This window comes from Anabas testudineus, chromosome 10, assembly GCF_900324465.2.
Source record: "Anabas testudineus chromosome 10, fAnaTes1.2, whole genome shotgun sequence".
Classification (NCBI taxonomy): Eukaryota; Metazoa; Chordata; class Actinopteri; order Anabantiformes; family Anabantidae; genus Anabas; species Anabas testudineus.
The window spans coordinates 8,528,712-8,541,540 of NC_046619.1; the positions used below are offsets into that span (position 1 = coordinate 8,528,712).

Genomic DNA, 12,829 nt, shown 5'->3' on the forward strand with positions numbered 1-12,829 from the left:
GCATTACTACATAATATACAATGCCATTTTGCACTATAAATTAAGTATAACTGCAGAATCAGCATCTTTTTCCAACTACCTCTATCAGAAATTAGTTATAGAGTGGGTAAGGTATTATCTTACTACTTCACTATCTCCTGAGTGGTTGTTTAACAAACTGTAAATTAGCTTGTGGTTCATTTGTGGATAGCATCAAATGGAGACAATACCACAAACCACTCTATAAGCAGTTAATGGGTTTACTTGGCTGCATCGTGCTTGTGGGACCCCAGGCCCTACTGTTTGCTTTAGGCTCTGGCAGTTTCCACCAGGCTGGGGAGAGTCTACGCATCTGTGGCGGCCTAACACAAAATGGCAGCCTGTTACAGGGGATGGGCACAGATGATGCTCGAGTTTATGTCGAGGAGAAAAAGAGAACATGAATCTCAATCAACTTTTACTACTGGTGTCAGTGCCGAAAATGTGTTTTACTGACTTAATGAAGTCTGAGTTGTAGTTTGATAGGAGCAAAAACTGGATTTCTAACTGAACTGCTGTCAGATTTTCAACCTCGTCTAATGAGTGAAGAGAGCTAAGGTATGCTGTTGATTAATATAATGGAATCTGAAAGGTAAGACGTGTCTGATAAAAGGAAAGCTGATGGCTGCCAAGCCAAGAGAAAAGCACATTTGTGAGTGCTTAGAAACGTTATACATATTAGGAAGTCCTTTTTTAAATACGCAGGACTGGTTCGTTTCACATTTTCATCTTGATTCTTTGAACACGAGTAGGACAAATCCGGTCCTCACGAATCCGGAAAGGGACTTGATGACTTCTGTAGCAGAGTGCATGAAGATAAAAGACTCTTTTTTGTGGCAAATCATCTTCTTAAAATGATTACGCTGCGGTTATGTATAAAAGCTTAGGATTTCACAGTGTAACGTTTCTGCAGGAAAATAAATAAAAAATATATCTAAGGAAGAAAGTGAACACTTGCGTTTTCGACAACAATGTGAGACAGCCAGAAAAGTTATTTAATAATTAGTTTAGTAAAAATGTCAGACAAAAGCTATTTGTAATTTATGTTGTAGACAAAAGAAATAATTAGAAAATAAGCCAATATGCATTTGCCTGTGTGATGATCAGTTTTCAGTCGCATAATTGAAAAAAACTGTAAAATGGTTTTAACTATGGACTTTAACTATGGGCTGTAAAATCTCAGTCTCATAGTGGCACTTCCATCACGCATTATGAGAGTGATTCAGGGACATGGTCTGGAGTCTGACTCCAGGAACTTGTGAAAGATAGAAAATAAGATGATTCATAGGAACACTTGAGATTTCAACTGAGAAACAGCAGCAACAATGGAAAAAGGTGACTCAGTCACAGACGGAGTAGAACACATAGTAATGTGTATTTTTGTTATTGAAAGGTATGAAAGAATTTTGTACACACAAGTACAATTACACGACATTCAGCAGTGTACACTGTACTGTATTAGAGAAATATTTACAGTACAGATACAGGTTACACATACAGTACTATACAAACATTTCAGGCACTTGTTACATCTGATTATCATCATCATTATCTGTGATTTCATGAAGGGACAGAAGCACCTGGACACATGGGACAGCCTAAAGAAGAAGAATTTTTTTCAGCATTTTGAAAAGTACAAAATCTATTGTTTAAATATATTATGTTGTAATTATATTATGTAAAATGGCAGGGAGCACAGTGAACAGTCAGTTAGCTGTACACTAATGTGTGATAATTACAGGTAAGGGTAGTTGTTATTTATAGGCCTGTGTAGGTAGCTGTGTTAACATGTAAAAATTGAGAGGCAAACTGAGACGGACCACAAAAACTAAAATGGATGGGATAGGATGGTCAATCCCATAAACTAGGTGGACCCATTCTGATCAATCTGACCAAAAAACTAAATCAATACAACTTCCTCCGCTTTTCTCTTTACTCCCCTTAGCTACCTCTTTATCTATTTCCCCTTACATTGTTTTTTATTAATTTATTTCTGTTTCCTCATTAGACACTAACAAAGGAAGAAGATCACCTTCTTCAGACCCTCAGGAGGGTGTTACCCAATGCAGGGCGACATTGCTTCCCGTTCTTAAAAACGCCCCCAGCTCACTCCGGAGAGAGTCTGTTCATTGTGGATTAATGTGCCTTTATAAAGTTGTCATGTCCTGTAGAGATTAAAGAGACCCATTCCTCCCTCCCCCTGCTGAACCACGTCAGTCTGGCCCAGTGGAGCCCCCTGGTGCCGTGAGGGCTGGACCAAAGGAACATGTCACATCCCTCAGATATGGGAGTCCAATGGTAAGATTCAAAGAACAGTAAATTATGACACCATATATTGGTGTTAACAGTGAAGAAAACTGACTAAACAGAAGGCAACACAGGGCTGAAATTACTCACAAAAGTTAACATCTGGTGTTTATTGTTAACCCCGACAAATTGAGAGCGAGTCTGACTGATGGCACTTCTTCAGTAAAGATTTTTGTATTATTGGCTTCTGGTTTCCAACCTCCTGAACACACAAAATAAGGCTGATGTTTTCCTGCTTGATTATTAGTACAACTGGGGACACGGCAGAGGAAATTAAAATTCTGACATCCAAACTCTCATTCACACGTAGTTACATGAAAACAGAAAACTACTGCATCCTGCTGATGCTTGTTGTGCCACTACTGTAACATTAAGAGCACAGACTTTATATGCTGGAATGATCAAAACAGTTGTCGAGAAAAATGCTAGACATCGCTAGACTTGCTCTAGCCAACCTCACCGTAAACTCCAGTGGTCATTATCATCACAATTACATTTACAACATTTGGCAGACAGTTTTATCTTGAGTGACTTACAATGCTGCTCAGTATTCAAGACTAAAACACAACACTTTAGATCCGCTGAAGAGAGGCAGTTGGTGACATTTGTGACCACTCGTAAAAGACTCTGATCCTTACGCCACAGGACAGGGGATCTGCAGATGTCTGGCCATGCTGCAAATGATAATTCTCCAGTTGCATGAACAACCCGAAATGTAAAATAATTTTTCACTGTGATTCACACCTGGTGTGTCCCAGCTGACTTTTCAGCTCCAATTAGATTGTCAAATGTGGAATAATTGAGATGAATAATCCTCTGTAGTGTCTTCAGTTTGTGAGTGATGGGATGTTCTGATTTAGGAGTAACAATTTGCCACAGCGATTCAGAACTACAAGACAGATGAAGTCATTAAAGAAGCTGTTAACAGTATCATATGAACTTAGCTGGGTCAGAGGCCAGAGTACATTCAATCACTGCTTGAAATCGGACACCAACTCACATTCATCAATTGACCGCATCAAACAAATAACTCCTCCTCTTATATTCTTGATTACTGGTCACCAGATGTCTGCCCGACCCAACTATATGTTAGACAAATTAATTAAATGAACAAATTGAACTGAGCTTTGTTGTTTTTTCTAAATAGGCTTAACAGTGCCAGCCCCCACAAGAAGCAACGGCAGAACTACAATCAATAATCTACAAAGCACAAGTACAGCAGTAAGTGCAGTACTACAGTGAAATCATACTGTCTTTTTGACAGAGGAGACTTGAACACTAACAACCGCAATATATCTTCTATCCACCCACACCAAAAATCATGCTGATGTCAGTTAACAGCACCCAGCAGGCTGAACCAAGGACCTGTTGTGCACTAATAAAAAGTATATCACTACATTGTATAGACACAGGAAGCTGTTTAATGAAAGACTTGATAAAGTAAAATCCCTGATTTGGTTCTAAACACACTGAACATGGTAAAAAAAATATCACTGACAATGTTTTAAAATTGTGGAGACCATTTCTGTGGTCAGGAATTTGTGTAAGGACGATGTTCTTTGTATGGTAGAAATTAACTTCTCGTCTTGATCACAATGTAAAAGACTGTGGAAAAAAATATTGCACTCCGACATGGTTTAAGTGGGTTGAATAACACTAACACACACACACAAAGACAGTGTTATGGGGAGAGGTCGCTGTTTTACTTCCAGATACTCAAGGTTGTGGTATCGGGATCGATATGAGACATGAAAGAGTGGTATCGAACCACCCCATAACCCACCATAAACGAGAGCAGTTTACGACCTGAAGGTAACTAAACTATCTTCATCTGATGTTGAAGACCTTAACACTAAGCTGAAAGTTCTGAAAAGTGAACATTTAAACAAATCTTTACGTGTTTAAACTTTAAGACTTGTGAAACTTATGACTTATTATGAAAATATGCAATGTTGCTAAAAGGCACAGCGTCAGCTGACAGAAACTGGGCATACTGCAGCAGGAATCACAGTACAGCACTTCATTTAAAATATATATATTTAGAAAACCGTTTCAACTGTTGATTTACAAGTTACTCTTGTAGACTTAAAACATTTACCACTGTCAGTTTTTAAAATGGATTATGGGGAGATGTTCTCTCCAAGAGAACGGTACATATTGAATCTAGTTGGCTGCCAACTTTTAACTGAGCAAATCAAATATAGGTATCTAGGAACACTGTAAGTAGAGCCTGCAGTAGTCTATTAAATGAAGAGCCGACTAAAAAGCAAAAGGATCATGAGAACAATATATGTTTACGAGCCGTGAATGATGACGTTTTTTTTAAATGAAAAACAACAAACAGGAAAAGCTGCGTTAGATACTCTTGACTGGGCATGAAATCAAACTGACCTTTGTGCTAGTTAAGTTTTGATAGAGTATATTGAAATAGTAAATAAAACAGCAAATGATTATTCGCTTATTTGTAACTGTACTTTCAAAATGTAGCGACATGTTAGTAATTTGGTAAATATATATTTTCAGGAATACATTCGTCACTTATTGGAAGGATTATAATAAGCTGTTTTCAGCTTTATTTATAACCCACGCTGAATGCTCCATAATGCCCTGGGCCCTGTGACATTTTAAACCTGAAATCGGTGCCATTACTGCTATAACTAGTTAATTAACATCATAAGAACCTGTTCCTCTAATATCACTCAACCTTCAGTAGTAGCTCTGCAGGAAATGCAGGACTGTAAATCAGTGGCTAATTAACAAAAACAATGCCAGAACTGAGCTGCTCTGTACTCATCTTTTGAAAATCAAGCACTGGGTACGAGAAACTGCAGGTGTGAAAACACACTTTGATTCAACATGAATGAATTGTCAGTGGACATTTAAATCCAAAGAAGCCATAATCAAGTGCAAGGCGGGCTGTAAAAAGGGAGTGCCTAGCCTCAATGGTAGCTGTGTTGTCATGATTAATTCTATTGGAGTAAGGACTTGAATGTGTTTTTCGTGAGCCTAGTGTTCCTGACGGCCTAGCCAAGAAAATCTGCTGCTTGGCTTTAAGCTCTGAATCTGTAATGTTCAGACCTCATTTTACATCAGGAAATGGTTTGTTAGGGAAAAACAATAACACAGGGACCTACATAGATCAGAGAGGCTGTTCCCCTGCTGCTACACATTTAGGGTAGACAATAAATGGTTCATGTTTTCTGGGAATCAACATGCATAGTGTAACATTAGGATGATATCTAAAGAGATGATTTCAGGTATAAGTGGAAAATTGAAGAAAACAACCAATAAAGAAGGCGCCTGATCTGATCTGACCTGATCTGTTTATTTCTTTACATGTCTATAAGCAAAGAGACAATGTGACATGGATGACATTAGTAATGTTGGATCAATTCTGAATTATTAACAAGCTTGCTGCTAAACCCAGCATTTTCTAAACTTACATCACACAACATGCTGTCTGGGCTCAAATGTGCTCCTAGAGTCAGCGCTCTGTTGACTCAGTTGAATTGCTTGCCTAAGGCATCAGTGCCTGGACACATACACATAATTAGGAAAGGTCACTGTGCCTCCTGTCTTGTCAACAAAATCACTTTAAGATGACAAATTCTGGCTCAGGCTGAGCCAGACCTCCCTGAGATACCCTTGCCAATCAAGCGCCAGTAGGACTGTCTGGGTAGCCTTAGGTGGTTTCTAATCATGTCTTTTACGTGCCATGCTAAATAGGGCTAAGCATAACAATGAGGCATACATTTGGTTGGAGGTGTGTTTTCTCTTCAAGGTTGAAGAAGCAGACAATAGTGTCATTATTTTATAACTTTGGACTACAAGCTGCTGAAAAATAGCCCTGTGAACAATAAAATGAGATAAATTTACTCTAATATTACAAGAACGTGAATACAGCTTACTTCCCCATCACAAACGCATACATTTTTTTAATTACAAAAACAAAATGGATTTTAGACATTAGCAGAGATAAAATCTCCCAAATGCTACTTCATGCCAAATGACCTTCACACCGTTTCGAAGTTCTTTTTCCACCATGTGCTGTGCAGACTTACCATCCAGTCCACTGTATGATGAAGTGGAAGTGGCTTTCACATCGCTCCCTGGTGGCCTTACTAAGGAACTATTAATCTATGGCTCTCCATATTGCATTCAGATCTGTCTTCCCCAGCCACCACCTGGCCTGAAGTAAAGGCCAGGAGAGGACCCAGTGGACTGGACACTCTCTTGTTATGAGCTGCACCAAGACACCTCTGGGTTTCTAAGCACTTCCTCTGACAGTGACTGATGGCCAATTAACCATTTGGAGAAGAGTATTGATCACTTGGGGAACACAGAGGGCCTGGGAACATCTCCTAACACACCAATATTTTCACTGTACAAAGCAAGTAGTCAGACAGCACATCATGTATACTAAAAACAAACACAAGAAATCCTTTTCAAACAAATACTGTGTGTACGGCAAGCACACGCCAGAACTGTCCAGTTTATCTGATTAGTGGTTTGGCAGCTGGATACTATAGTGGTAACATCGCCACAGAGACTGGGGTTCAAATCCTGGCTTGGGCCTACCTCCAGTAGGGTTCCTTAGACCTCTTTAAATTTACCCTGCCTTTGTCTTGTACCTTTATCTCACTTGTAAGTCACTTTGGATGCCAGATGACTACATGTAAATGTAAATGTAATAGGTTAGTCAGCCAAATAATGGCCAAACAATTCTCGGGAAGGAAACTGCCAGCACAGTGTGTTTGGCAGCATTCGAATACTTTATTGTGATTGACACCAACCTCCACCTTTAGTGTGCCCATGCTCTATTCCAAGGTGACAAAATTCCCAGCATGATACAGTTGCAGTTGCATTCAAGCTTCAAGGTCAGCATTGAACGCTCTTTCTCTGGATGAGCGTGTAAGAGAGAGAGAGAGAGAGAGAGAGAGATGACCCTGAGAGAACAACATTCGATTAGACCCCCAGGTGAAAGATTCGCCACTCAGCTCAACAAAGCTCATCCCGACTTCTCATTGGTCGCCTTTGGACACAAACCAGCCCCAGAAATACAGAAGCAGGGATGGACAGGAAATCTTCTAACAGCTGATACAATATCAGATACTGTGGAGTTCTGTGAATTATCGTCCAGGTTTGCCTCTGGACATAGGTTAATCTCATCCCACTTCACAGGTGATAGGTCAATTTTATGCTACCTAGGTGGAAAAGCACAGTGACACAGTAACTGTGGTGCATTCCATTTTAGGATAGAAACTGCCCAACTTCAACCCCTAAGTGCTCTCACATAGGCCTGAATCATAGAAATGGGGTAATTGAAACAAAAGGGCAGAGTTTGACAGAGATGTAGTGCCTTCTCAAAGCCACTGCACAGACTGCAGAAAAAAAAAAAAAAACACCTAGCTCCTCCCTGCTGCAAGGTTCATCCTCCATTTGTCCTCAGCCACACCTGTGTCCTTCCCTTACACCTCAAGATTGCCATTTGCAAATGATAAGTGCAGAGACATAGCCTTCTGAAAGATAAGACGCCCGGGCATTTGTCACCAAATGGAGTGTGCTCCTCCATTGCTTAAGGCCGACCTATGTTGCACCGTTTACCTCCTATTCGTTTATGCTGAACTATTATCTCTACTTCCATTAATCACAATAACTTGAACTGAAAAAGTACATTTTGGAAGACTTTGACAGAAAGAAGAGTGATCCAATTAATTTATATTTTAGTCTTACAAACAAATTAACACTATGTGATCAGCTCTGTTCTGCAAATAAGCAATTCCAATTCTCTCTTTCACTGTGATATTGGGTTCAATTCAAATTCTGTTTAAGTTTAAGCTTTGTAACAAACAGTTCAGCAGTTAACAAAATTAACAATCACATATAAAATGTCCCTCCCCTAGTCCCAAGTCTTTCCATTGTCTGTGTCATTTGAATTCATCTATCATGACTTAGGGGAACAAAAACTCTTTCTGGTAGTAAATTATCACTTCCTTGTAATAGACTAGATTTCTGCAAATACATTGCAATCATTTGCCATGCATTAGTTATGGGACAGAAACGAAGCGGTTTTAAATTCCTCTGACCAGAAGGCAATTTCCCCCCAATAATTTATGTTAATTTTGGCTTTCGCTCTTCTTATCGCATTCTTTAGTGAGTCGATGAGAAGAGACAAAACTGACTGCGAGACAGACAACTTTGGGGTGATTTAAATTAGGATGATGAGACGCCTGGAAAAACAGCCCCTCGTATTACTGTACGATGAAGTTGGAAGTTGCAAACTGCTGTATTATGCAACAGATTCCTGCTTGTTGTCATTTAATGGCCACCTCCTTGCATCACCACAAGGTTTACACCCCGTGGAAATTACTCTGAGGTGACTGTTCACACAAGTAGGAAGGCGCCTGATACCAAATCCCATGCTCCCTCACTGAACCAGACAACAATTGCTTGGCAACGCTCTCACAGGGCAGATGTAAAAACAATGAAAAATCCGGGATTTTTATTCTCTGTGCATGGCTACCTGTGTTTTTGATTACTCTGTCTTAAAGAAGTGACAAGGGACTGACAGTAGACAACGAACTAACTGGCAAGTTTAAATAAAAAGGGAAACAAAAGACGCAACTAGGATAAAAGGAGCTAGGATAATCTGCAGGCACACACCTAACATGCTTAGGAAATGCATGCATGGATGCAGATCTTTGTGCTCCTTTCTGTGTGTATGCACACAGCGCAGTACAGTTCTTTGTTCCTGTGGCTGAAAGCACACCTAGCCCTCTGTCCAGCCCGTCAGATCACTCACAGCACAGTGAAAGGGAAAGTGCTCAGCTAGCTCAAATCTAGATTGACAGGCCTACCTTTATTACTGACTGAGTTATGTTTCCCTGCAAAAAAGACAAGTCGGCTTTTGATACTGACGAATGCCGAGTCAGCACCATGCCTCTCCACAGAGGCTACCTCGACTGATCTGAGCCGAGACGGTCCCAGCCCTGATGCAGAAAGAATCGGCTACCAAATTACCTCCCAATCCATTTCTGGAGCTGCCTCTGTCCTATAAAACTAGCCTGTAAGCTGTGATGAGAGCTTAGTAGGATGCTTGTACCAACCTAATGTATGACAGAGAGTCACGGACTGAGACCAGGAGGAAGGCTCTGTCGAGACATGTGCAACAGAAATACAGAAGGGAGAAAAGAAGAAACCATGTTTCCTATAATGCTGTGTCTTATTTTCCGAAGTGGCTCATTACTATCCAGGTTCATAGCACACACTGAATTAAAGGCAGGGAAACACCCTGAACACATCAGCAGACTATCGCAGCGCAAACAAAGAAACACATAAACAATATCACACCAGTGGGAATTTAGAGTCTTAAAACTGGCCTTTAGCTGTAGGTGTATGGACCGTGGGAGGAAACCAGAGCAACCAGAGGACAGCGAAAAAGGAAGAACACAAAACGCCCAGAAAGAATGGAGGAACTTTTTGCTACGAGGCAACAGTGCCTAACCACTGAAGCACCATGCCACCCATATAACTCAGCAAGCCAATCAAAATACATCACTTTTAACATGCATCATAAAATGACTTGTAAATACCACCACACTGCTACCTACTTAGCTTGATATATGAGGTCCCTGGAGCATGACTGTTTATTTAATCCTAATATATTCATAATTATACACTAATTAATGCAAGAGAAAAACCCTCTTAATTCATCATCTCCACGTCCTGAAGCGAGAGACACAATTACACCGACTTTAACATGTTTGTCTTCTGTCCAAAGCAAGGTTAACAGTTCGAAAACAACCGCGAGGCAAATTCTATGTGAAACTCTGGATAGTTACCAGCGGCCTCCAACTGTGTGGCACTGTGAGATGATATTTATCATCAGGACAGAACGAGTAAACAGAAAATAGTCTAAATGTGTTAAGTGGGAAAAGGTGCATCATGGGTAACAGGGGAAATGATTGCATTGATCAAATCACCAGCAATGATCACCACTCTGTTTGTCACACACACACAGTTTACACACATTAAAATGGAAAATCTAACCGGATTTACAGCAGAAAGGAAACCTAAAATGGCATTAAGAGCTGTTCCACAAATGGCTTATGTCCTACTAGTGAGGGGAACTTATCTCCAATCAGAGCTCTAACCACTGTTAGTGATTGTTTTACACATCCAGACGCATTTGCATGCAATCGGGAGTGTCTGGCCAAGAGGCAGCATCATAAAGTGTAACTCATCAGTGCGAGTAGGTCGTCTCGCAACTCCGTAAAGCTGTCATCATACTGCAAATGCAGCAGGAACAAGTCCTGGCCGGACAGAAACGTGGAGTTCACTGATCCTGTTCGCAGCCAGCACAGCAGCCGGCTGGACGGACGGACGGATGGATGGATGGATGGATGGATGGATGCGGACTAGGAGCAGGCTGCACGGTTTAACAACAAAAACCACTGGCGACGTGCTCCTCTAAATCCAACATAAACAACAACAACAACACGAAGCAGACACTGTTTCATGTGACAGCGTGAAATAAAACAGGCCCATCTGTTGTGGCACATCTTAAGAAAGTGCAGGCTGGCTCCTGCGCTGCACCGCTCCGCTCCGCTCCGCTCCTTGCAGGCAGGTGTAGGAGCCCCAACTTCCTCTGAAAAAACAGGCGACACATGATGCTAACGACATCGCAGAGCTGCTCGCTAACAGTTGGCATCTGCCTCAACTTGTAACCTTGGCACACAGACACGTTAGCGGAGCCACGGAGCGCGCCGCGTAACCTTGAAGGTGCCGGCTAATTGAGGAGCGTCGGTGCCAAACACCACGGCACACAACTTGTGTCATGTGGGCCACTTATTGTTGTTTTTTTTTTTTTGTTTTTTTTTATTTTGTTAAGACACACTACACAAATTAACAGCGCAATTACAGGAGACACCAGAACTCACCAGTGCAGGTGAAGCCGGCGAGGACGAGCCACAGCACGAGGAGCGGAGCGCCGAGCCTACAGCGGACAAAGGGGCCCAGAAGTGAGGGCATCTTCGAGTGTGTGAGTGTGTGTGTGTGTGTGTGTGTGTGTGTTTATCGCTTAAGTTTGGAAAAAAAAAAAAGCCAGGGAGCAGAGGAGAAACACTGGCACGCTGAGCCTTTTTTTATTTAGAGCCGGAGAGTGTCCTCTGTAGCAGTTCACGCCTTTTACACAACGCCCCAAGTCCCGCTCCTCAGCACGTCTCCTCCTGCCGTGCCGCGGCCATCAGTATCCGGCTTGTGCGTCCTCGTTGCTCAGAACAACGCATCACAGGTGTGGTAAAGAAACTGCACAGGTTCTACTGCGCTGTATTTTCCCCAAATCACAACTCTCCACCCCTCTCTCTCTCTCTCTCTCTCTCTCTCTCCTTTTCTCTCTCTCTCTCTCTCAGCCGAGGAGGGAGCCAGTTGTTATTTGTGTTGTTGTTCTTGTTGCTTCTCCTCACTTTGCGGCCGTCGCGCGAAAGAATACCTTCTCCAAACGGCGAAGATCGCAATAATTGGCATGAGAGAAAGAACATCTGCTTGCACAGCAATGCTGGGAGTGTGGAGAGAGTCGAGGAGGGTGTACGCTGCGATGATCGGAGCTGCAAAACCAGGAGCGGACTGTGCGTGCTCGCTGGGAACGGAGCGTCCTGAGCGCGCCCCACTGTTCCAGCAGCCTATCCGAACATTTACATATCTTGAATAAGCATAACTAACCACATATTGGCGATGCACGACAGAATGGAAATGATTTCATCCGTATCAGTGCTTTTCATATTTCTGCCTTACATGAAAATGATGGCTGTGATATTCGGTTGTGTAAATGGAAAAAGGAATCAGATCGGTGCCTTGCATGCAGATCCACACAGATCACATCTGCATGTCATTGAGTTTCAGATAAATGTGCCTCTGCTGCTTTTGTCTTGAAGTTTTGCTCGTCTGCAGGTGAGGTGCAAACACAGATGAAGAGGCGCTGCACTGGGATTAAGGCTCCCCCTGGGAGTGTACACCTGTCTGTCTGTACACTAGGACCAGGATGTGACTTATGTTCCAGATAGCTTTTCCTCATTTTCTGGGGGTGTCAGGGAAGTGATTATTAGACTGCTCAAGCATGCCTTTTACAACGCTGCCAGAATCGACAGCAGATTATTAATACACTTCAGAGGGGGGTTTGTGTCTTTGTTTATCCATTTCTCCACTCCCACATACTAGTCAGCAGAATAATAAGTGGAGGCACACAACTGGACCACGGTCTTACCAGCTAATTATGGGGCTCATGTAGATGGATGATTCTTCAGATAGAGTTCAGCTATTATACAAACTCATTAAGCCTTCTCTCCATCCAGCATCCCTTGCTAAAGGTCAAAGTCACGGTCAGAATGACAGTACAAAGCGCAAAAGCACATGCACACACACACACGCACACACACACGGTACATGCGGAAACGCACAGCCCTGCAGCCATGTAAGTTCACAATTGAATCCTGATGGCCCCTGTGGA

At 41.9% G+C, this 12,829-nt stretch overlaps 1 protein-coding gene across 4 annotated transcripts in view; it reads right to left on the minus strand.

Moving 5' to 3' along the window:
* The window catches only part of unc5a (unc-5 netrin receptor A), a 119,176-nt gene extending 107,287 nt beyond the window's left edge, over positions 1 to 11,889 (minus strand). For all 4 annotated transcript variants that reach the window (XM_026358545.1, XM_026358544.1, XM_026358543.1 and 1 more), the window contains exon 1: positions 11,265 to 11,889. In XM_026358545.1, coding sequence (XP_026214330.1) covers positions 11,265 to 11,355 — 91 coding nt within the window. In that variant the 5' untranslated portion in view covers positions 11,356 to 11,889. The remainder of the gene's footprint in view (positions 1 to 11,264) is intronic.
* Between the last annotated feature and the right edge of the window lie 940 nt (positions 11,890 to 12,829).